At 42.6% G+C, this 23,169-nt stretch overlaps 1 protein-coding gene across 3 annotated transcripts in view; it reads left to right on the top strand.

Moving 5' to 3' along the window:
* Positions 1-23,169, top strand: part of ADCY5 (adenylate cyclase 5) — a 305,275-nt gene that overhangs the window by 205,492 nt on the left and 76,614 nt on the right. For all 3 annotated transcript variants that reach the window (XM_042843089.2, XM_065561499.1, XM_005279813.5), the window contains exons 4-7: positions 9,741-9,852; positions 10,012-10,139; positions 13,982-14,140; positions 15,188-15,329. In XM_042843089.2, coding sequence (XP_042699023.1) covers positions 9,741-9,852; positions 10,012-10,139; positions 13,982-14,140; positions 15,188-15,329 — 541 coding nt within the window. The remainder of the gene's footprint in view (positions 1-9,740; positions 9,853-10,011; positions 10,140-13,981; positions 14,141-15,187; positions 15,330-23,169) is intronic.

Genomic DNA, 23,169 nt, shown 5'->3' with positions numbered 1-23,169 from the left:
ATATGCTTAACATTCGTATGCCCTTCAGGCTTCGGCCACCATTCCAGAGGACATGCTTCCATGCTGATGATGCTTGTTAAAAAATAATGTGTTAGTTACATTTGTGACTGAACTCCTTGGGGGAGAATTGTATGTCTCCTGTTCTGTTTTACCCGCATTCTGCCATATATTTCATGTTATAGCAGTCTCGGATGATGACCCAGTTTAAGAACACTATCACAGCAGATTTGACAAAACGCAAAGAAAGTACCAATGCGAGATTTCTAAAAATAGCTATAGCATTCGACCTAAGGTTTTAAGAATCTGAAGTGCCATTCAAAATCTGAGAAGGACGAGGTGTGGAGCATGCTTTTAGAAGTCTTAAAAGAGCAACACTCCGATGCGGAAACTACAGAACCTGAACCACCAAAAAAGAAAATCAACCTTCTGCTGGTGGCATCTGACTCAGATGATGAAAATGAACATGGGTCGGTCCGCTCTGCTTTGGATAGTTATTGAGCGTCATCAGCGTGGTCGCATGTCCTCTGGTATGGTGGTTGAATCATGAAGGGACATACGAATCTTTAGCGGATCTGGCATGTAATATCTTGCGATGCTGGCTGTAACAGTGCCATGCAAACACCCTGTTCCCACTTTTAGGTGACATTGTAAACAAAAAGCGGGCAGCATTATCTCCTGCAAATTGTAACCAAACTTGTTTGTCTGAGCGATTGGCTGAAGTAGGACTGAGTGGACTTGTAGATTTTACATTGTTTTATTTTTGAATGCAGTTATTTTTTGTACATAATTCTACATTTGTAAGTTCAACTTTCATGATGAAGAGATTGCATTACAGTACTTGTATTAGGTAAATTGAAAAATATTATTTCTTTTGTTTTTACAGTGCAAATATTTGTAATAAAAAATAAATATAAAGTGAGCACTGTACACTTTGTATTCTATGTTGTAATTGAAATCAATACATTTGAAAATGTAGAAAACATCCAAAAATATTTAAATAAATGGTATTCTATTATTGTTTAACAGCGCAATTAATCACTATTAACTTTTTTTAATCACTTGACAGCCCTAGTTTAAAGCTTTGCTTAATTTCCCCTTTACATCCTCATGGCTTTTATTGCTTTCCTCAATTCCCCACAAGGACCCCTCTTGTAGTAGCACTAGAGTCAAGAAGCCATTCTGATAGTGAGTCATCTTATTCTTTTCCCTACTGGCTTCTGGTACCACTAACATTTTTAGATGACAAGAGAATCCCTCTGTCTCTCTCTCGACCCCAAAAACATATTCACTCTTTAGAACCCCAGAATTACAGAAAACATATTTAAAGTGAGAGACACTAAAGAAACATGGCTACAACAATACTGCATTCAACAATGAAAGTTTCAATGTAAAGTATCGAGCTTCCCCTGACTTGAAGGCTGAATTTGGATCAGTTGTTTTCCTCTTACTTCCCAGAGACATCTTACTGATGTTAAAATCAGATCAGCAGCTGCAGATCCTGTAGATGGTACTTTCCCTTTTGAAATCTGTAGAGAACCAGCACCCCCATGTTTTGGCAGACATACTCTGCTGATGGTGACCTATTTTGAATGAGATACATCTGAGGATCTGTCCATTTGTGGGCCTTATGGATCCCATGACATGTATTGCAAGAACAGGGATTTAATGCTGGGTCATATTCCAATCTGGGTAATTAAACTCTGCCTTCCTAAATTCCCTTTCAGTATGAATAGAGACGACATCCTTCACTTTCTGTCCTGTACAGTTGTGAATGTTTCCATCTTCCCAGCAGTCCTGAACAACAGATCCCCTATTAGACACACAACACGGTTCAAAATCCTCTGAAACCTCATTTAGAAACGGTCATTGGGATTCATATTTATGATCAGCAGGCAGAGACATCTGATTTGGTTTGTGGTGATGGATTAATAAAGTGGTACTTACATTGTACATAAATCACTGAATTTCCTTTGCATGTCACAAAGACAGATATAACAAACTCCTTTTGTGGTCTGGCTTATAGCTACTGAATATCTCATTTTATTTGTTTTGCCTTCCTAAAATAGCCTTCCTTCCAGAGAGGTTATTTATTATCTCCTGTTTCCAGTGAAGAATCAATTTAGTTAAATCTGGCATGCTACTGGAGAACTCACCAGTGCCAAGTGGAGCAATTACTTCCTATATCTTACTTACAACACTCCTGTTAATACATCACAGAATTATATTTGTCTTTTTCATTACTGCATCACACTGTTGGATCATGTTCAATTTGTGATCCACTATAACTCCCAGATCCTGTGCTGCAGTACTACTGTCTAGCCAGTTATTCCCCATTTTGTAGATGTGCATTTGATTTTTCCTTCTTCAGTGTAATACTTTGTACTTGTCTGTGTTGAATTTCATCTTGTTGATTTCAAACGGATTCTCTCGTTTGTCACGGTCATTTTGATTACTGTCCTCTAAAGTGCTTGCAACCCCTCCCAGCCTGGTATCATCCTCAAATTTTATAAGCATACTCTCTACTCCATTATTCAAGTCATTAATGAAAATGTTGACTAGTATCAGTCCTATTGGACCTAAGATAGACCCCTGCAAGACCCCACTAGATATGGCCTCCCAGTTTGACAGCAGACCATAGATAACGACTCTTTAAGTACCGTCTTTCAAACGGTTATGCACTCACCTTATAGTAATTTCATCTAGACCACATTTCCCTAGTTTCTTCGTGCACTAGTTTTCACATGCACCCTTTTATGTGCATGCTCATCCTCCAAATGGCTGAAGGAGAGAAAGACTAATCAACAAAAATGATTAGTGGTATGGAACAGCTTCTATATGAGGAGAGATTAATAAGACTGGGACTTTTCAGCTTGAAAAGAGACAACTGAGAGGGGATATGACAGAGGTCTATAAAATCATGACTAGTGTGGAGAAAGTAAATAAGGAAGTGTTATTTACTCCTCGTAACACAAGAACTAGGGGTCACCAAATGAAATTAATAGGCAGCAGGTTTAAAACAAACAAAAGGAAATATTTCTTCACACAATGCACAGTCAACCTATGGAATTCTTTGCCAGAGGATGTTGTGAAGGCCAAGACTATAACAGGGTTCAAAAAAAGAACTAGGTAAGTTAATGGAAGATAGGTCCATCAATGCCAGGATGGGCAGGGATGCTAACCCATTCTGTGAAATGACAGGTTTCAGAGTAGCAGCTGTGTTAGTCTGTATCCGCAAAAAGAACAGGAGTACTTGTGGCACCTTAGAGACTAACAAATTTATTAGAGCATAAGCTTTCGTGGACTACAGCCCACTTCTTCGGATGTACTCCCATTCTGTGAAGTGTCCCTAGCCTCTGTTTGCCAGAAGCTGGGAATGGGCAACAGGGATGGATCACTTGACGATTACCTGTTCTGTTCATTCCCTTTGAAGCACCTGGCATTGGCCACTGTTGGAAGACAGGATACTGGGCTAGATGAACCATTGGTCTGACCCAGGATGGCCATTCTTATGTTCTTATGATCCTAGAATAGATAGCACAATCGTTACATGTAATGTAGTTGCCCTGAAATATGTATCTCAAATTGCAGCAGTGCCAGTTAATGTGTCAGAGTAATTGATGGAGCCAAATTTAAAATGCTAGTTGATTTCCAGTAGTAAAAGTAACTAATGCAAAATGCTCTAACCAGTTTAAAAAGATACGCTGACTTTAATAAATAATTAAACAGCACACTGGCAGCGTCATAAAACTAACAGCAATGCTCCGAGTGACTATCCTTACCAATTAGCCTAGTAAAAACATTGATGCTGGGCATATTGTTTGCTACAGACTATTACTTACTTTCACTTATTGTACCTCTAACCGTTTGCCCAAATTAATTAAATTATAGTTTATTGTAAACAATGATAATTTTATTATGACAAATTAGCTTTCCCCTTTCTCATTACTTAATCATTTCTTAAATCAAATACCATGGCTTTAATTTTCATGCAGTTGGATGTGCTTTATTGTGTTTTATAACTCATTAAATCTCAATGTGTCTAGGGTTTTGTTGAGTTTGCCGTACAGTGCACGTTGATGCTCAGTTTCCAGTAACACATGCTGTTTATATTCATGGCTCGTGTTGCCATTGTGATGGTGATAGGGTTTGTGTTTCTTCCCTTGCAAGATCTGTGTTGTGGCTGGGATGCAAATGTTTTAAAATAGAACATGATCATTTTTCTTGACGTTAGTAATACTGGTGATTTGCTTTAGCATTTCAAATATTCTTGCATTTAAAAAGAAGCGTGGCCACATTAAACCCATCCTCTGATAACTCCGCTGGCTTCTAAGTCGTATAAGGCTCCAATTTAAAAAATTGTGGTGGAGGGCAGGTGGGTGGTTGTTTGGATTTTTTTTTAAACTTCAATAGAGTTGCTCCAGCCTCCCTCATTGACCTCACTTCTTTCTATTCCTCTCTTCATTGCTTTGGTTTCCAGCTGGATTCTCTGCCTCATGTCTCAGGCTTTTGATCCAAGAGCCTTCTCCTCTATGATGCCTGCCATCTGGAAGAGCCCTCCTATGTCTTCTGACTCATTGATTCTCTCTTTGTGTTGAAATCTGAGCTCAAAATGTGTCTTCTCTCTTGCCTGTGTCTCTTAATCAGTCTCTCCTGCTGTTGCTCTGTGATTTAAGCCTGGAAAGCATCTGAGGATGGTGTCAGTATATAAGATATAAATTACCAGCCAGATCTTGCAGCCCGTGACGTTACTGGGAGTTTTGTCAAGCATTTTAATGGGAGTAGGAGCTGAAGTTGTATTGTGTTGTGTTATAGGATAAAGGAAAATATACTCTGGGAAAAAGACAATGAATTTTAAGTAATAAAACACTGGGTAGTGCACCTTGTGGATCATCAAGTTAAGACCAAGTTGAGACCAAAGGGCTTTAGCCATATAAAAAAAATGCAATAACTTCTCTTCTCCCCTGTATTCCCCCAGAAATAAGCAATTTACCATCTCTTATAGTTACGTAAAAATAAGGGGAAAAGTCAAGCTCTGGTCAATGTAGACCCCACTATGAGTTTAGCATGAGGTCAGTGATGATGCAGAAACTACCTCCAGAACATTAAAGCCATTTCTGCATTTTAATTACCTGTTTAGATTATATTTTTTGCACAGCAATTGCCTTCCAGATGTGCTAACAGTCTCCGCTCCCAGTGAAGTCAGCAGGACCTGTGGCAGCTGATCATCTATGAAATTCAGGCCATAAATTAATTGTAGTCAATTACTACCATTCCCCTCCACTCAGCCTACACTAATGGCATCAGCGGCATGTTTAAACCAGGAAGCTTTTCATCCCCTTGAGATTTATAGCTAAAACCCTCATTTTGTTTAGCCTTTATCGTCAACCTCTCCATTCGTCCCAAAATTTCAATGCTGGTTGACCCTTGGTCTGTGAGGGGGCATGACTGCAGTGTCTTGCACTCATTGATGTGTAAGCATAGTCCACTTTCACCTGTAGGAAAATGCCTCCTCTGATGAATCCTGCAAAATAATTGGCTTGACTTTTGCTTTCCAATAGATAGGGCCGGCTCCAGGGTTTTGGCCGCCCCAAGCAGCCAAAAAAAAAAAAAAAAAAAATAAAGCCGCGATCGCGATCTGCAGCGGCAATTCGGCGGGAGGTCCTTCGCTCCGAGCCGGAGTGAGGGACCGTCCGCCGAATTGCGGCCGAATAGCTGGACGGGCCGCCCCTCTCCGGAGTGGCCGCCCCAAGCACCTGCTTGACAAGCTGGTGCCTGGAGCCGGCCCTGCCAATAGAGATGCCAGCTGCCATCCTCCTTGAACAAAACACCTTTATTTTCTAAGGGCAGCCTGAAATACAACCACACTAAATAAATGGTACCAGACAAAGAAAGGGTGGGAAGTGGGCGAGTGGGGTGGAATTAAGGCATGAAGGCTCCTTTTTTCCCTCAGAATAACTTGGCATATTTACAGTAATTCCTCTTTCAATTCTATGTCCCACAAATCTGATCAGCCATTTTTGGGGAATTTCTGGTAGATTTCGTTCTAAAGAGAAGCTCTGACTCTGCCTGTGGGGTGATATTGTGTGGCCTGTGTTGTGTGGGACGGGGAGGGCAGGCTAGATAATGATAATAGCCCTAAATTGTGGCCTATAAATCTATTCCACCCCAAAAAACGGTTCAAAGAATGTTGCAGTTTCAAAGTCAAGCACACAAAACTTTAATGCCAGAACGAAGGCTGCCCATTCAGCTTCAGTTCATCCCCTTTGTGTGTTTGCATTGTGATCACTTGCTATTTTTTCACAGGACCCTGTTTCATTCAGTACACTGGTGGTGCTCTGGGGATGAATCAGGGGTCTAGAGCAGTGGTCCCCAAATTTTGGGGCATGCTCCCCTTCGGGGACGCAGAGGAATGTTATGGGGGGCATGCGGCGGGGTTGGGGCCAGCCCCCATGGTAGGGGGGTGGGAGTGCCGCGCTTCCAGCCCGGCTCCCAGACCAACTCCGCCCCCAGCTTTGCTCCTCCCCCAACCCTGTTCAGCCCCAAGTCCTGCTCCGCCTCCAGGCCCAGCTCTGCAGTCACTCCCTCTCTGTCCCCTGACCAGCTCCATCCCCAGCAGTACCTCCGTTCCGCTTCCAGACGGGCTCTGCCCTCATTCCCTCTCCACCTCCAAACTAGCTCCGCTCTGAGCTGGAGCTACTCCCCCATCCCTAGTTCCACCCCCAGCTCTGCCTTCAGCCCAAGCTCCACTGCCGAGGAAGCCTTGGCTGTGCAGTAATGGAGGGGGAAGACACAGACAGATCCCATTACTGGTGAGAGGGGGCACAACTGAAAAAGTGTGAGCACCACTGGTTTAGAATGAAGGAGGTTGTTGGCTGTAGAAACCTGCTTCATTTGTTGCAGAAGTTGGAAGGTGTCCAGTGCTTGACTTTACCAACCAGAACATGCAGAAGAAAAATGCTGCTTTTAACCATCTTAATTTAAATGAAACAAGAACAAAAACCGTTTCTTTACCTTGTCAATTTTTTAAACTTTCCCTTTTCTTAGTAGTTTAAATTTAACATAGAACTGTAGTGGGGTCTCTGCTGCTGTCTGATTGCCTACTTCTGGTTCCAGATGAGGTGTGTGGTTGACCAGTCACTTCATAACTCTGGTGTTTGTATCTGTGAGTTTCTAGTGTTACACTGTACAACAGCTGTCCAAAGTTCAGCCAGCGGGCCAGATGTGGAATCCTAAAATAGGGCCCATAGCTGCTCTTTCCCTGTAACTTCAGGATGAGGATAAATGACAGAAAGGCATCTTTAATTCATCAGAGTTCAAACCCAAAGCAATTTTTGCTCATCTAACAAAGGTTACAAGTTAAGGCAATGTTGAGGCTGTTGGCATTTAGCTTCAATTGGAAAAGACATAAATTTGTGTGCAAATCAGCTATGAAGCCCTCTGAAAATTACTCCATTTCACCAGTGAAAAGATTACCAGGAGTAGCTTTTGTGGAGTGTCCATTACCTACCTGACATGATGGCGAGGGGGACCATTAGTTATTATCCTGTGCATATTAGCATTAGCACTGACCCTTATTTCAGAATCATTAGAGTAATCTCTGTGTGTGAGAGACAGCCACTATACTGCCCAAGCGGTGACGCGATGTGAGACATTATGCATAGTGTCTCCAGAAATACCTAGAAGAGAACAATGAGCAGTACTACTAGCTGTGCTTTAGGTGTAATGTCGTTTATGTAATATGCACAGGCCCACACAATGGGATCTGAGCAAGATGAAGGACTTCATTGTTTGCCCCATAGTGAAATTTTACCAGTTTTCCTCCCATCCCAGTCAAGGGAAACCACATATTATATTGAATCCAGGGCCGTTTAAATGCTTTTCTGTCTTGTACTGCTGCCTAACAGAGTATTCCTGTCTTGAAAAGTAAGTAACAGTATGAAAGTAGTTTTCATGTAGATCTTGAGCCCACAAAAAGATTAGGCTTTTTGCCAGCATAAGAATCAGACATTTTCCAATTTTTATAATGAGCCAGTTCTAATAATAATTACTCATGGTCCAAAAATACAACACAAGATTAAAATGTACAAGGTCTTCAAGGGAGAGCCGTGGTTGCTTAGGAAGCTATTCATGCTTCTCAATAGATTTTTGGTTTATTTTAATTGTATTCCTTTGTTTTAACTTGTTTGCAAATGATATGAAAGCTTGATTTATTATATGTTTCCATTAGTATTTTTTTTTTAAATCCCAAACCACATTTTGATTCAGGCATGCTTGGCACCCTGTTTTCTCTCTTCCCTATCGTGTTTGAGCTTCAACATCTGCCCGACCAAAATTATTTCATGCAGTATGGTCAGATATTAGCGTTGAAATATGGAAGGGAAGTGAGAAAACAGGGTGAAAATGTGCCTGAATCAAAATGTGCTTCAGCATTTTCAAAATACTCATGAATTTTTTTTTTTTTTTGCCACTTTTGCACTACTTCATGTCCTAGGCTGTTATGGGAAGATGTCCCTGAAAATGTGCCCGCTGCAGTTTGGCTAGAGCAGCAGCTCTTGGGGAGTAACCAATCAGAGATCTCCTGTAGCAAATAATGAACTGGGTGTAATGTGGCATCTCACTCTGCTTTGTGAGGCACCTCAGTGGCCTAAACAGCATGTCTAATATTTAGACCCAACTGGATCAAATCCTGGAGGGATACCTCATCTTTTTTCCAAGGTAGAATAATTTAGTTTCATGTCTGTTTGTGTGATGCAGTTTAGGGGTCTTTCGGATGAAATCTTAACAGTCGTAGTCTTATTTGTTTAGTCTGAGTCTTGTAACAGAAGTGGTTTGCCCCAGTGTGTTTGGCAAGAATGTCCTCTCCTCCCTTCTTGTTTTGCGGCAGCGCTCTACGCTGCCAGGTTGCTTCCCTACATCCTCCGTGGTGACAGCATATCGGGGTACTGTATGTGAATAGTTGTGTATAGTGCTTTGGGGACCATTCAGAATGGAAGATGCAGTGTAAAAGTGAAATATTATTTATATAAGTTTTTCAGAAATTAGACCAAAAAACTAGGTGAGAAAAGGAAGCTAATAAGGCTGGGCTATAAGAAAACTGCAGACTTCCCTCTCTGGTTCATAAAGAACAGAGAAGCGTTCCAGGGCTCTGGAGCCGGGTGTTCTAGTGGGTTAGAACAGGGAATCAGGACTCTTGGGTCCTGCTCTTCACTGTGCAACTTTAAGCATTTTACTCAACCTTGTTGTGCCTTGCTTTACCTGTCTATACAATTAGTATAACTTCTGCCTCACAGGGAGTGTTGTGGAACTTAGCATCTATTAAGCACTTTAAGATCCCTTTAAGGCTACAATGTATGAGCAGAGTACTGTTATTATTATTGCAGTAGTAATGGATATGGGGTGTAGGCAAGAAAACCAGACCATTATAGCTGTGTGAGAGGTGGGACAAGGAAATTAGATTTACACATTACAGGAAAAACCTCAATTTCTTTTGGGGGGCAGGAAAGTAGACAAATGAGTGTGGCTTTTCTGAGTGGAGCTTTCAGAAATGGGACAAGGAGGGAAATTGCCAAGAGTGTGCTCTGTTGGGGAAAAGGGTTGATATCAGCCATGAATTAAGCCACTTGAATGACTCCCAGCCTGTGTGTTCTTCTTGGGACATTAACTAGCAGATTAGAACTTAGGCAACGAGGCAATAATTTAATGGTACTTGTGTCTGTATCTTTCTTTTTTTTTTTCCATAGCATCCTCTTTGCAGACATAGAGGGGTTCACCAGCCTGGCCTCCCAGTGTACAGCTCAGGAGCTGGTCATGACGCTGAATGAGCTCTTTGCCAGATTTGATAAGCTTGCAGCTGTAAGTTTTCTATTATAATTCTGATTTTGGTTCCTGTTACACGATTGACATACTGCACCGGTTCACTAGATTTCTACCATTCACTGCCCTAGAAGGCAAGTTATTGCAAGCATGAAATGAAGTTTCATACTTCTCCCTCTCTTTCTTTTTTCTTTGTAGGAAAATCACTGTTTACGTATAAAAATCTTGGGCGATTGCTACTACTGCGTGTCCGGATTACCAGAAGCAAGAGCTGACCATGCACACTGCTGTGTTGAAATGGGAATGGACATGATAGAGGCTATCTCGTAAGTACCGATTCCCCAGGGAGAGAAATGTATTTCATCTCTTAATGCATGAGGTAGCTAGCTCATTGAGCTAAAGGCCAGCAGAGAGTGGGTACATTTGGGACCAGCACAGGCACACAAATGGACCTGACAGTAGAAAGACGGAAGCGTGATTCCACTAGAACCAGAGGGGGCATCTAAAATATTCCCCCTCCTCCCTACTGGGATAGGTCATCCTAGGCATGGAAGGTGTCAGTCCCAAACAAGAATTTTTCAGCAAGGTAGAGGCATGTGAAAAGAGGGTTTCTAATGGAAATCTGTCTGTAACCTTTGTAGACCCCTGGTCATTCTGCAGTAGCTTGCCCCTTTGCTTCTTAAAGGGAAAAATGCTGCCTACTAACCTGATTTGGAAAAGGCCCAATAGGCTGCAGATGTAATATGTAGGGGGAGGAAAGGCTAAGACAGGATGTTGATGAAGCTACATGAGGACAATATGATATAGGCCTGTGCACCAAAAGGGCTCCAACTGCACCAACTTAGAGGGTAGTTAGGATCATGGGACTGAAGGATGCTGCTGGTGCCACAATCATGGACGCCACTGCAACCCTGAGGGTCCGTAGCAGCTGCAGAGTGTGTGCTTGGGATGGGGAAAGAGAATCGTATCCTCCTCACAACTGCCACAGATCACCCCTTCATCCACCCTGTGCCAAGTCATCTTCCTGAAGATGGGCACAAGTCCAGAGGTGGGTGAACGGCTTCTTTCAGACTAATTACTTGGCCGCAAACAGTTGGGTTTGGCTGTTTATTCACAGATAAGCAGCCTGGTGCTTCATTGCCTTGTCCCTTTTCAGTCGTTTACACTGCACTGAGCGAGTGTATAAATCCAACAGGTTACAACGGTAGCGTTCAACTCCCGCTTTGCCATCCCTGGCACAGGCAAAAGTAACTCCACATGGGGCAAGGCCCAGCAATGATAAAGTCTGTTTTACAATGTTCAAGAGAGCTTTGTAACTGTTAATAAATCTGAAACATTTTCTCTGTGTTCCTAAGGGTAGGTGGAGGTTGGGGGAGGAAGGGGGAGTGAGAACAGAAAATCACTTATTCCAGTGATTGTTAAATGCCTTTCATCCCATACAAAGTGGGAGGCAAGCTTTAAAGATAGAGGAGGAGTTATTTGTAAACCCCAGGGTTTACAATGCAGCCCAATGCATTTTTTTCAAGGGAAGGTGGGTTGCAGTTCAGTAAAGAAGCCTAGACTCTTCCGGCTTCATAAGGTATGTCTACCCTGCAGTTAAATACCTGCAGCTGGCCCGTGTCAGCTGACTCATGCTCGTGGGGCTCAGACAGGGTTATAAAATTTCGCTGTGGACACCCACCACTGGGTCCCAGAATCCAGGCTTCATCCCCAGCCATCTACACTGCAGTTTTGTAGCCCCACATCCCAGCTGACGTGGGCCAGCTGCGGGTGTTTAACTGCAGAGGAGACATACCCTAAGTGTTACTCAGCTGAGCGGGGAGGGTGGTTTACGAAGCAATCTGTCAAGGGCTATAGATTCTTTCAAGCCACCCACGGTAGAAAGCGAGACCTTTGCTGTTAAATGTAATAGACAGAGTGTTTTCTTGGTAGTACAAGTTGTTGGAAATGATTCCTTTTAGCATTTAATAAGATGCTGCCTAACCTGCCATTTCTTTGTACTCCACATCAATTCCATGGGATTCTTTACTACAGCCATTGAAAACAGGTTATTCGACAACTCCTTTTATACAGATCTCACAGGTGAAAAGTGCAAGGAAGCAGCATGTAAAAATAAGTGAAAGTACAGATATAATAGTCCAGGTGTGCATTGTGTATGAGACGAGGAATAGTTGTTGCATACCAGTCTCAGAAAGAGGTCTCTTAGGTGGGAACGCTGCTTTTCAAACCACATACTTGTGATCTAAAAAATGAGACAAAGGTGTGGGTGTTTGTTTATGTCCTTGAAAAAATCCCAATAAGGATGTACTGTACCCAGCACAATAAATACGTACCTTGAGACTTGATCAAGATAAAGTGGAAATTCAATCCAATTTACTGAACTGAAGGAGATGAGAACTGCAGAGCCTTTACATTTCTGTTTTAGATCCTTTAATGCTAGAGGAGCTGATCCTGAAAAGGACTGAACACATGTTGGCTCCCAATGAAATCAGTGGGATTTGTGAACACTCACCACATCACAGAATTGGACCTATATTGAGTAGTTCCAGCTCTGAGCAGATCAATTAACATAGGCATAATTGGTTACAAATAAGTGTTCTCAAAGCTAGATAGTGCAGTGCACAGAGGACATGTAAGTACCGGGATGAGTAAGTGGAAAGATAGGCTTCTATTTATGTATATATCGTTAAGAAAACCAGAGGAAAAAATAAACAGCCTGTGTTATCAGTTCATTTGGGAGCTATGAGACAAGGTTCAATGATAACACCCCGGTAAGTCAAAGTGTCAGGTGTTTGCCATTAGAAACATGTCAAGTGTTAGATTGTGAGGTCTTTGGGAGAGAGACCATATCTACCTCTGTGTTTGTATGACACTTAGACCAATGAGGTCTCAATCCTGATCGGGCTTTGGGGTTGAAAATAGCACTTTTATAAAACCATTTGATTCCTTCTTAAAGAAAAGAATAAGGAACAAATGAAACTGAATTTGGGGCAATTTATTTCATTGACTGGTGTATGCAACCACTGCTCATTTGTTACCAAACCTGGGGCTGTGGAACCCCATATCAGGTGATGAGGGCAGAATGCACCAGATCCTTGGAGAATTAATATCTCCCTTTCCATGCAGGTTCCTCCCCCAGGTTAGGTTGTCTTTGCAGGAACAGAAAAGGGCTGTGGTCAGGACTGACTGCAGTTAGTAGGATTTGCCTTGTGCACAACAAGAACCTGCGTTTACTGAAAGTACAGGATCTGTCCCATAGAATCAACTGCTCAGATTGTTGTGTGCCCTGCCCCCCTCTCAACCCCATAGACAACCAAGGAACTGTCAGGTGAGTTTCTCTGTGAAACCTGGGCATTCTGGTAATGATGTAATCATCAGCAACTATAAGCCACATTTGGCCTTAATGAGGCCATCAGACTCTTCGTAGGTTCCCCCCCCACACCTGAATTCCCAAATGAAATTTCCATGTGAAGAGCTCTTCAAGTAAATTTTTGCCCTAAAAAGGAAAAGACCACCAAGTATGACAGTATCGTTCTGGGAGCAAACAGAGGATCCTAGAGCTCATTAAAACCAGAGTCTGAGTGTTTGTAGCTGCCCACTTGGAGTGAGAGCAGAAGATGTGGTTCTGTGGTTTGTGATGGCTGCAGTTTAAAGCTCAGTTCAAGGTTTCCAACTGCAGTGAGTATTTCACACACAGATCAGGTTTCATCCATGGAACACTTGATGCCTGGTGCCATTCAGACAAATTACGAGCTCAAAATCATTTCCTTTTTCTCTTTGCAACATGCTATTACTTTTAATGAGGTTCAGAGCGCTGGGAGGTTATGTCCAATTTTGGAATGGAAATCAAAGACCAAGACTTAGTGCTTTCACCCTCCCAAATAATTTTTCCATGAGCTCTGAACTTGCAACCAAGTTGAGAGAACAAAGGACTTATTCCAAGGACACCCCTGTCTAATTAGTACTTTGCTTGGCTAGCCAGATTATCAAAGTGCAGTACAGCCTGTCTATTTTCTGTAGCTAAAGTACTATGAATGAGCAGCCCTTTGTGTGTGTTTGAATAATTTCTAGGGAATTGTGGATTTTGTACTCTTGGAGTCAAGTTATGTCACTGGATACAGGCACATAATTCCCAGAGACATCCTTCTCATTCTGCATCTCTTTTCAGATTGGTCCGGGAGGTGACAGGAGTCAACGTGAACATGAGGGTTGGGATCCACAGTGGGAGAGTTCACTGTGGAGTCTTGGGCCTCAGGAAGTGGCAGTTTGATGTGTGGTCAAATGATGTCACGCTAGCCAATCACATGGAAGCCGGAGGTAAAGCAGGGTAAGTTGTTGCTTCACCAAAGCTGTTGTGAGTCAATCCACATGACAGTTTTGCTTTTGACCTGCAGGAGGGTCTTGGTTAGTTTGTTTGTCTGTCATAGCATGAGTGTGGAGCAGAATTTTGAATTTGGGCACTCACTGGCTGGTTTATTTCCTCTCAACCCTACACTTCTGTTCACAATAGGTCTGCAGTCACCCATGGTGGACATGCCTTATATGCAAAGAATGGAATTCATCCTCTTTGTAATTCCAGTGAAATTGATGAAGTGACACTCAGGATTAATGTCTCTGTGTGATCCCTATCACAATGGGTCGTGGTTAGGGAGAGGTGTAACCATATGCTAATAAATGTTTGCTGAACATATCACCTGGTCATCAGAAGGAAATGTTGTTCCTGCTTTGGAACACCCTTCCATAACAGATCCAAATAAACGTACATTTCACTACCTTAAGGACCAGTGGAAGACCAACTCCCTGACATAGCTTCCCCATGAGATTATTATTCTGCAGGTATTTCTACATTTCCTCTCCACTAGGAGGGAAGAGTAGAAAACATAGATCATCTACTTGATTGTATACCTCTGTAAGGCACCTGGGTACTACAGTGATTAATATGGTATAGTAAACTAGATGCAGCAGAGTATACATGGCATATGACTTTGTAGACTCATGTCTCGGTCATGTGTGTGTAATGTGTTTTGGTTGTTGAGCAAGCATGTCTACTGTGTGTTAGAGCAAGCAAATCAAATGAATGTATGAATGAATGAATGTCTGCCTTACATACACTGGGATGCTTATTAATGGATGCAAAACTTGGATAATGTGTTTTAACCTAATTCTGTGGAAAAATATCAATGGGCCTGATTTTACTCCCTTTGAAAGGCAAGACAAAACTCCCAGGGGATATCAGCGGCAGCAGGATTGGACCCTGAAATGAGCTATTTGTTCTAGTGCACCGAATCTCTCACCGGCAGGAATTGGCTTACTAGATACGTGATTATTAGAGCTGCCTAATGAACTCCACAATTTGCCTTTTGTCTCATTCCAGGCGAATCCACATTACCAAAGCAACCTTGAATTATCTGAATGGAGACTACGAGGTGGAGCTGGGTTTTGGAGGCGAACGCAATGCTTACCTCAAGGAGCACAGTATAGAGACCTTCCTGATTGTATGCTGCAGTCAAAAACGGGTAAGAGCAAACAGACTCATGTGTGTTTCAGGTGTTTTGGGCTGGTGGCCACTCCTAACACCTCAAAGCCGCCTGCAAGCCGGGCTTTCCTGGCCAGTAGGGGATTCCGTCTATGCCAAGAAATCCTCTAGGATACCTTCCCTCCTGCCCCAGCACAGGTGTGTGTCTGGTGGGAGGCAGGGTCTGGCCACCTTTGCACCTCTTCTCACCCCGTTCCTGCCCCAAGCACAATTCGTCTGTACAAAAGAATCTGGCCTTCATCCTTTTTTTTAACCACTTGGGAGATTATTTTGTAACTGAGTTTTATGCTGGTGGAAGCTGGCAAATTATTAGCCTTAGAAAAGCAAAGTTCTCCATCATACCCCAGGCCAGGTACTGCTTCGGCTGCAGCCGGGGAAGCTTTCCCCGCCTGCCCACTAGCGTGCCTCAGACAAGAGCTAGCGGGGCCCCTTGAGTTAGTGACAGTGCTTCACTCCATGGGACATGCTTCCTCAGTATATCTGCTGGTTCTGCCAGCCAGGCTATCAGTCAGGGCGTGCTGGGATGGTGGATGCCTGTCCTTGTGGAACGGGACTGAGAGTACCAATTCATTTCCCAGAGATCACTTGAACAAGCAGCACAAGGTAACACTCAGTCACTATTGACTTGAGCTGGACTCAAGTCAATGCAGTAGGCTACAGTCACTGGTTCCACTCATTCCACTGGTTCTGCTGTGTGTCTCTTCTAACAAAAAGTGGGCTGTGTTGCAACTAGTCTGTGTGTCCAGATTATAACTGATTTTAAGGCCAGAAAGGACTACCTTGATCATCTAATTTCACCTGCTGCATAACACAGACCATGATATTTCACCCAGTATTTTGTTCGTCAAGCTCCAAGCACCAGTGGACTCTATGTATGCTGTCCGAAGTTCTTACCAGCTTGTAGCAATGGGTCTGGAGCAAAACTCAGTTTTTGAATTACCCTGAATCTGAGACTAATCAAAACTCTACTGTAGATTTGAAACCCCCTGAGCATCTGAAAAATTATGAACTGGATCCGAATGTTTATTTTGCAGCTGTCTCCAGGTCCATAACGGGACAAAGCAAAACACTATTTCAGAACATCCCCAAACTTTGGAACATCTATTCTAACTCACAGAGGAAAGATTGTCTTGTGTTAAAGCACAGGACTATTAGTCAGGACATCTGGGTTCTGTTCCCAGCTCTCCCTTAGTCTTGCTGTCTTATCTTGAAGAAATCACTTGACCTATTTTCCCCTTCTGTAAAATAGGAATGTTGATAAACATGGGCGTTATGAGGTTAAATACATTGCTGGTGACAAGCATGGTGCATGCATAACATGGTGAATGACCACTATGTCTATACAAAATTAGCTTGAGATCATCACTTGCAGTTACATTATCTCAGGAAGGGAAGCAAGCCTCAAATCTTCTAAATCCAAAAAAGGGAAGAAAATCCATTATCATCCTCTAAGGAGAGAAGCTAATGTTTTGGTATCTATCTACCCAAGAGATAAACCTCATTAATGATTGTCAATCTTCAGAAGATGATTAGAGTTTTCAGGGCAAGATCGTTATGTCCCACACATCATGGCCTGTCAGTGGGCAGCTCAAGCCACTTGAGATATTTACACTTTACCCTCTTCACTGCTCCAAAACACACTTTTGGTGAGGGCCCATATCCAGGGGAGGGAGGGTGTATTGATTTGTTACATCAGGAGAACACACTAAGGCCTAGTCTACACTTACCGGCTGGTCCGGAGGCACGCCATCGATGTTCTGGGATCGATTTATCGCGTCTGGTTAAGACGCGATAAATCGATCCCGGATCGATCCCGGAAGTGCTCACAATCGACGCTGGTACTCCAGCTCGCCGAGAGGAGTACGCGGCATCGACGGGGGGAGACTTCCGGCCGCGTCTGGACCGCGGTAAGTCCGGACTAAGGTACTTCGAATTCAGCTACGTTATTAACGTAGCTGAATTTGCGTACCTTAGTCCGAAGTCCGGACTAAGTGTAGACCAGCCTAAGTATCTGTTATGTTCCTGTGAAGATCTGTAGAACTTTGTTGGGACAAGTGGAATGTTAGTACTTCAAAATATGTTACAACATTCTGCTGCCTCACGGTGGCTGCAGCGGAGACTGCGATTGAATTTTCAAAAGGAGTAATCCAAAGCACTCTCCACGTTTGCCTCGTTTTTCGGCAAGACTGTCTTGTGGTGGAGTGGGACTCAAAAGTTCTGGGTTCAGTTAGCAGTTCTCAGTTACAGACTTCCTGTGTGACTCTGCCTCAGTCCCCTGTGGGTTTGATACTTCATTTCTTCCACCCTGCCTTGTCTATTGGACTGTAAGCTCTTGTGCTATGTGTTGGTACAGAACATCGCACAATGGGGCCCTGGTCTTAGTTGGGACCTCTCGGCTCTAACGTAATGCCACTGCTAATAGTACTCTGCACCTCAGGGTCCCAAAGCACTTAATATTAAGACTTGCAATATCCACGTGGCTTAGGAAGTTACTATACTTAAACTGAGCACAAAGACGTGACTTAACCAAAGGTCACAAAGACTAGTGTCAGAGTCCAAGAGAAGCAACGTATCCTGAGTTCTAGGCCTCACAATTCCAGCTTCCTCACTTTTACAGTTCACTTGTTTGTAATTGAAGCCCTGAGCTTGCCTCTCTTTGAATCTTTGAAAGCTCTCTGCCCAAATTTAAATACCAATTTTAATAGAATAAAAAGTTATCAGAAGTGAAAAGCATTTTCTCTTTCCTCCCCCCCCCCCCCCCCCACTCTGCTTAATATTTTGCTAGAAGTAAAGATGGACAAGGTACCAGTGTTTTACCTTTGCTTCCATTCCCTCTATTTTTAGCTACTTTCTTGTGTATGATTTATTTGGTGAGGTTTTTACTGGAGTCCGTTCCAATAACCTCCATAAAATGTTCGTCTAACTTAGTAATGGGTTCCTGTGAGTCGTGTCTGGGTTCCTGTTAGTCACACACTGTATATGGAGTTCTCATAACAAAGCTGAGTATGTATCGCGTTGTGGCCCAGGGTAGCAATGTATTTCATATGGGCTAAAGATGTAAATCTTCTGTTTTTCCACCTAAATTAGGAGCAGCAGATGCAGTGGCAGGGCAAATTTCCCTCACCCTCCACTGCTCCACAAATGTACCTCATCTCCGATCTTTAGGCTCCTTCCAGGGGTGAGAGAGTAGGTCTGTTTAAATCCTTGGCCTTTCTGCCAAGAAGGGTTGTTTTTGGTGAACAACACTTCATTGGACGGTTCGGTCACTCGGGGCCTGATTTCTGCAGGGTGGGCCTTCAAAACCCAGTTCAAGTGGAGCTGGTGGCATTCAGCGCCTCACAGCCCAGGATCTCTGTTGATTGCACTGTCCATGTAACCCACACCGGGCTAGTGTTGGATCTTTGTCCACCTCTAGTAGCTGGTTGACGTAAGAGGTTAGTGAGTCTGCTGCTGTTTCCAATTAATGACATCGGTTCATTAGCTCAAGTGGTAGGAGCTCATGCTTTTAGCATTGAAGGTCCCATGTTCCAATCTTGCTGTCAGCCCAAGCAAGATCAGTTACATCTACATCAGGCTTTCCAAGTCTTACTTATTCTTTCCAGAAAGCTATTTTACTTGCAGTTATCATTGAGATAACTGTTTTCATTTTAAACTTTCTGAAACGATGACCTTGGAGCTGATATTTTGCATGCTTACTCTCAGTTTTTTGAAAATCTTGAATTTAAACAGAACTCACCTTTGCATGTTCAGATAAAATCAGTCAGTGGGAAAACAGGTTTGCCTGACTTCAGTGGAGGGGCACTCCTTACCCCAGTGATTAATTTGTCCTACCATGTTTATTTGCATATGCAATCAATCACATATGCAATTATTATGCCAAAAAACCCGGGTAAATACAACTTCATTGTTGATGCCAGATAAAGTAAGGGAATTCACAGTAGTGAGGCCAGAATTTCAGATAATTAAGGTGAACACTTGTGGACCTAATTTACATAGAGTTACCATGACTGCATTTTCAAATCCATGCAATTAGCCATTTGGATGAGCAATTTCCCAGTTTACGTGGGCATACTTCAATTGTCTGAATAACTGGCCCATAACTCCCACATACACTGTAACTCAGCATTGTCAGGAGTATAGTTAAGACATAAAATTAATGGCCAGGGCCGCCCCAAGCAAAAAAAAAAAAAAGCCACCCCAAGAATGGATGGAATGCCGTGTGCCGCCCCAGGCACATGCTTCCTCCGCTGGTGCCTGGAGCCAGCCCTGTTAATGGCATATATTGTGATACCAAATTCCACTTACTGTTGCTCTGATGAATCATAACTTTGAATTTCCTGCTGTTTTGTCTGTTTGCATTCTCAGCCGTTAAATTAATTATTTGCATCAACATAGTTTTCTGTTGCACTGATTAAATAGGAGGAATGCATGTAATATTTTTCTGTTCCAGTGACTTGTGTATATATATCAGTCTAGGTCCTCCTTTGAAAATAGTTTAATAAAAGGATGCTACCAACTTGAATTTTTTTATATTGACTTGTTAAAAAAAATTTAGTTTCTGATAGAGCAGTCTTTAAATAACATCCACAGAATTGAAAATATACATAGGGACTTTTCTGCTTCCCCCTTGATGCTTATAAAGATCTTTTACTAGCAGAGGGAACAGGCAGACCCAAGAGTTTCAAAACCAAACTGGTTCAGACCCAACCCCCTCTCTTTCCTCTCCCTGCACATACCTGCCTACTGCCTCTTCAGTTTCACCACCAGCTTTGCTGGTGCTGTTACTGGTAAACGCTTCCTTGCAGAACTTGTGGGAAAGCTGGTGTTTGAGCCCTTGCCTTCCCATGCCTCTATTAAGTACAGGAGTGATGGTGTTATGCTATTGCCATTTTCCTTCGGGATGTGAAGAAACAGCCAAGGGGACACAGACAGACCTCTATATTGTTCTCCAGAGTCTCCACTTTCATTTGAAAACAAAACAAGTCAATCAATAAACCAACCAACACAAAAACCCCTAGCTCCTAGGGTTGCGAAGAAACCATTCAAAACATAAGGCAAGTGTAATAAATGCGCAGATGTCTGCCTGAGTTTGCAGACAGCCTGAAACAATAGATTCTAAGTGTGACCTTCCCATTTATTTTAATGGGATGTGAACTCAGATGCCAATTTAAACAGCAAGTTGCTAACTATTTCATAGCTCATCAAAGCATGTCTCAACCTTAACTATGAAGATCTATGCAAGCATTTCCCAAAGTGGGAATGGAGGCACAAAGGACTACCTGGGGGAGTGTGGAAGATGTATACAGTACATTGAGTAGGGCTCTAACACCACATGGGGTTGCAAGTAGTTTCATTTTCTTGAATGGGGGAGCATCAGCTTTCAGAAGTTTGGGAAACACTATGCTAAGAAAATAATGCAGGCACCGAACATGACCATCAACTAGAGAGTGAGAATGCTGACTGTCCACTAAGTGCTGCCGAATGTACAAAGTCAACAAACCCTAAAAAGAAGGGGGGGGGACATGTATTTTTTTCTCACTTCTCTTTCAGTTATAGGAAACGTGGCTGTTCCCTGTAATACTAGCAGGTACAACATTTTCAGAAAGAAATGGTAATGATGGCTCCTTAAGCCTGAAATGGCTCAATGAGTTCTGGCCATGGCGCCTAGGAAAACAGCTTTCATTCTTCTCTAAATAATGTCCTGGAACTCCATCCAGCTGAACAAACAAAATGATCGTTTATATGTTGTGGATGTGACTCTACTAAAACATCTTAGATTTAATGAGTTTCATTGCAGCTGAGCAGGCTTCCATTCACATAGATTTACTGCTGTGATAGAATTGGTCATATATTATTGTCAGAAATACAGTTCACATGTCAGTATGACAGCAAAACAATATAAGGAGCTATCCTATAGCTAAGTGAGGAATGTCTATGCTACAGCTTTGACTGCTGGAGCTGCCCCACTGATAACCACAGATCTCAAAAAATCCTACTGTAGATGCAGCCATAGAGTAAAGGTGTTGGGTGCAATTGATTGGTCTAAGAAAATCTCAACTATTTCTGTGGTTTTGACATGGTGTTACTGTACCTCAGTGTGTGGGAAATGGTGATGAGAATTCAATAAAATCTCTGGGGATAAGATTTACGGTCTCTGCAAACTCATATTTGAAAGTTCCCACAGCAACTTCTGGAGTTTATCCATGTTAAATTTGAAAAGCTCATTGTTGTCTGATAATATTGCAGCTCCCATTGTAACAGATAGCACATAAAGATTAGCAGAATTGAAAGACATGGTCAACAGTTCTTTTTCTCAAACTTTCCCCAGTTTTCTCATGCATTTGATGACACTTTGTGTATAGTCAGTGTCATTCCGGGGTGCAGTCCAGACCAGTGAGGGGTTGTGTCACCACCTGCCTTGCAACTTGGGGTCCCTCACAATGCTTTGCTGCTGTAGCTCCCAACCTGGGCTGCTCACAGACAGCCAAACAGCATATAGATCACACCCTGAGTGTCTGTGCATAGCTGCAGTCCTGGTCCAGCAGCTCTGTCAGCAACACACCAGCCACACTCTGGCTTCCAGCAGCCTTGGTTACTACTTGCAGGCTGACCCCAACACACCCTCAGTCTTGAATTTTCCCCAAAACTTGTGTTCTGTGCTGCCCAGCCCTCTCCTGGACAGTTCAGATATTATAGGTTCGTTGGCCCTGTATGGGTCAATAGCCAATAACCAACAGCCTGTTATTTTAGTTACCCAGCAGCTCAGTTTAAACACAACACTGGATTAGTTTAGATTAAAAAATAAAACAAGTTTATTTAACTACAAAGAGTGAGATTTTAAGTGAGTACAAGTATCAGGTATTAAAGTCAAAAATGGCTACAAAAAAGGCAAAGATAAAATGCTTTCTAGTAGCTAAAACTTAACAAACTAGACTGGTTCAAGGTGAAATCCTTAGCACATGTTCCCAGCAACAGGGCTGACCAAATGATCAGGTCAGGATGCCTTCCTCCTCCCCTCCTCCCCGCAAAGTTTGTTGTCTCAGGTGAAAGAGAGAGCGAGAGAGAGAGATACCCTGGCATGGGTTTTGCCCCTCACTTTTATAGTCCAGTTCCCCTTTGAAGTGGATTTGTGTGCGGGTTACCCCTCAAAACAAAGTTTATTCAAGCCGTAAAGAAGGCAAAGTGGAGTCTGGGGGTGAAGGTGGCCCATGCTGTTTCATCTCCCCTGCATAGGCTGAAATGCAGATTTGCCCTGTCTTCTTCCTGCTGTCTCAATGACCCTGTTTACTACTTATATGTAAATTGAGGTAAACACACATTTCTTTGTTTAGGATAGACCTGTTTAACCACTCCTGGCTAGTCAGGCATGGCTTTGAACTCATGCTACCAACATCATACAGGGGGAATTCATAACTTTACATGTAATGTTGCTACATACATTTCACCATGATATTGATGACCAGTGACTTATTTGTTTACCTCACAAGGCATATATTGTACAAAGATGATTATACTAGTGTGTATGATGTGAATACAGGGGTGCAATCGATCAAGTCAGTTTTCCTGTATAGTCAATTAGCAAGGGAGCAATAGGCTAACTAAACTGAAAAGAGTGACCCTTATAAACATATACAGAGTAGAAAATCGTTTAGGCCCAGATTTTCAAAGCTATTTTGGTGTTTTTGCGTTCAGCATCATGATGCCTAACTAAGTTTAGGAGCATAAAATATCATTTTTCAAAAGGGATTTAGGCACTTGGGAGTCTAAATTCCATAATCAGTTGATGGGATTTAGACTCCTAAGTGCCTAAATCTTTTTAA

Source organism: Chrysemys picta, chromosome 11 (genome assembly GCF_011386835.1).
Source record: "Chrysemys picta bellii isolate R12L10 chromosome 11, ASM1138683v2, whole genome shotgun sequence".
NCBI lineage: Eukaryota > Metazoa > Chordata > Testudines > Emydidae > Chrysemys > Chrysemys picta.
Note: the sequence above shows the minus strand (reverse complement) of the source record. Positions and strands in the feature narration are given on the sequence as shown.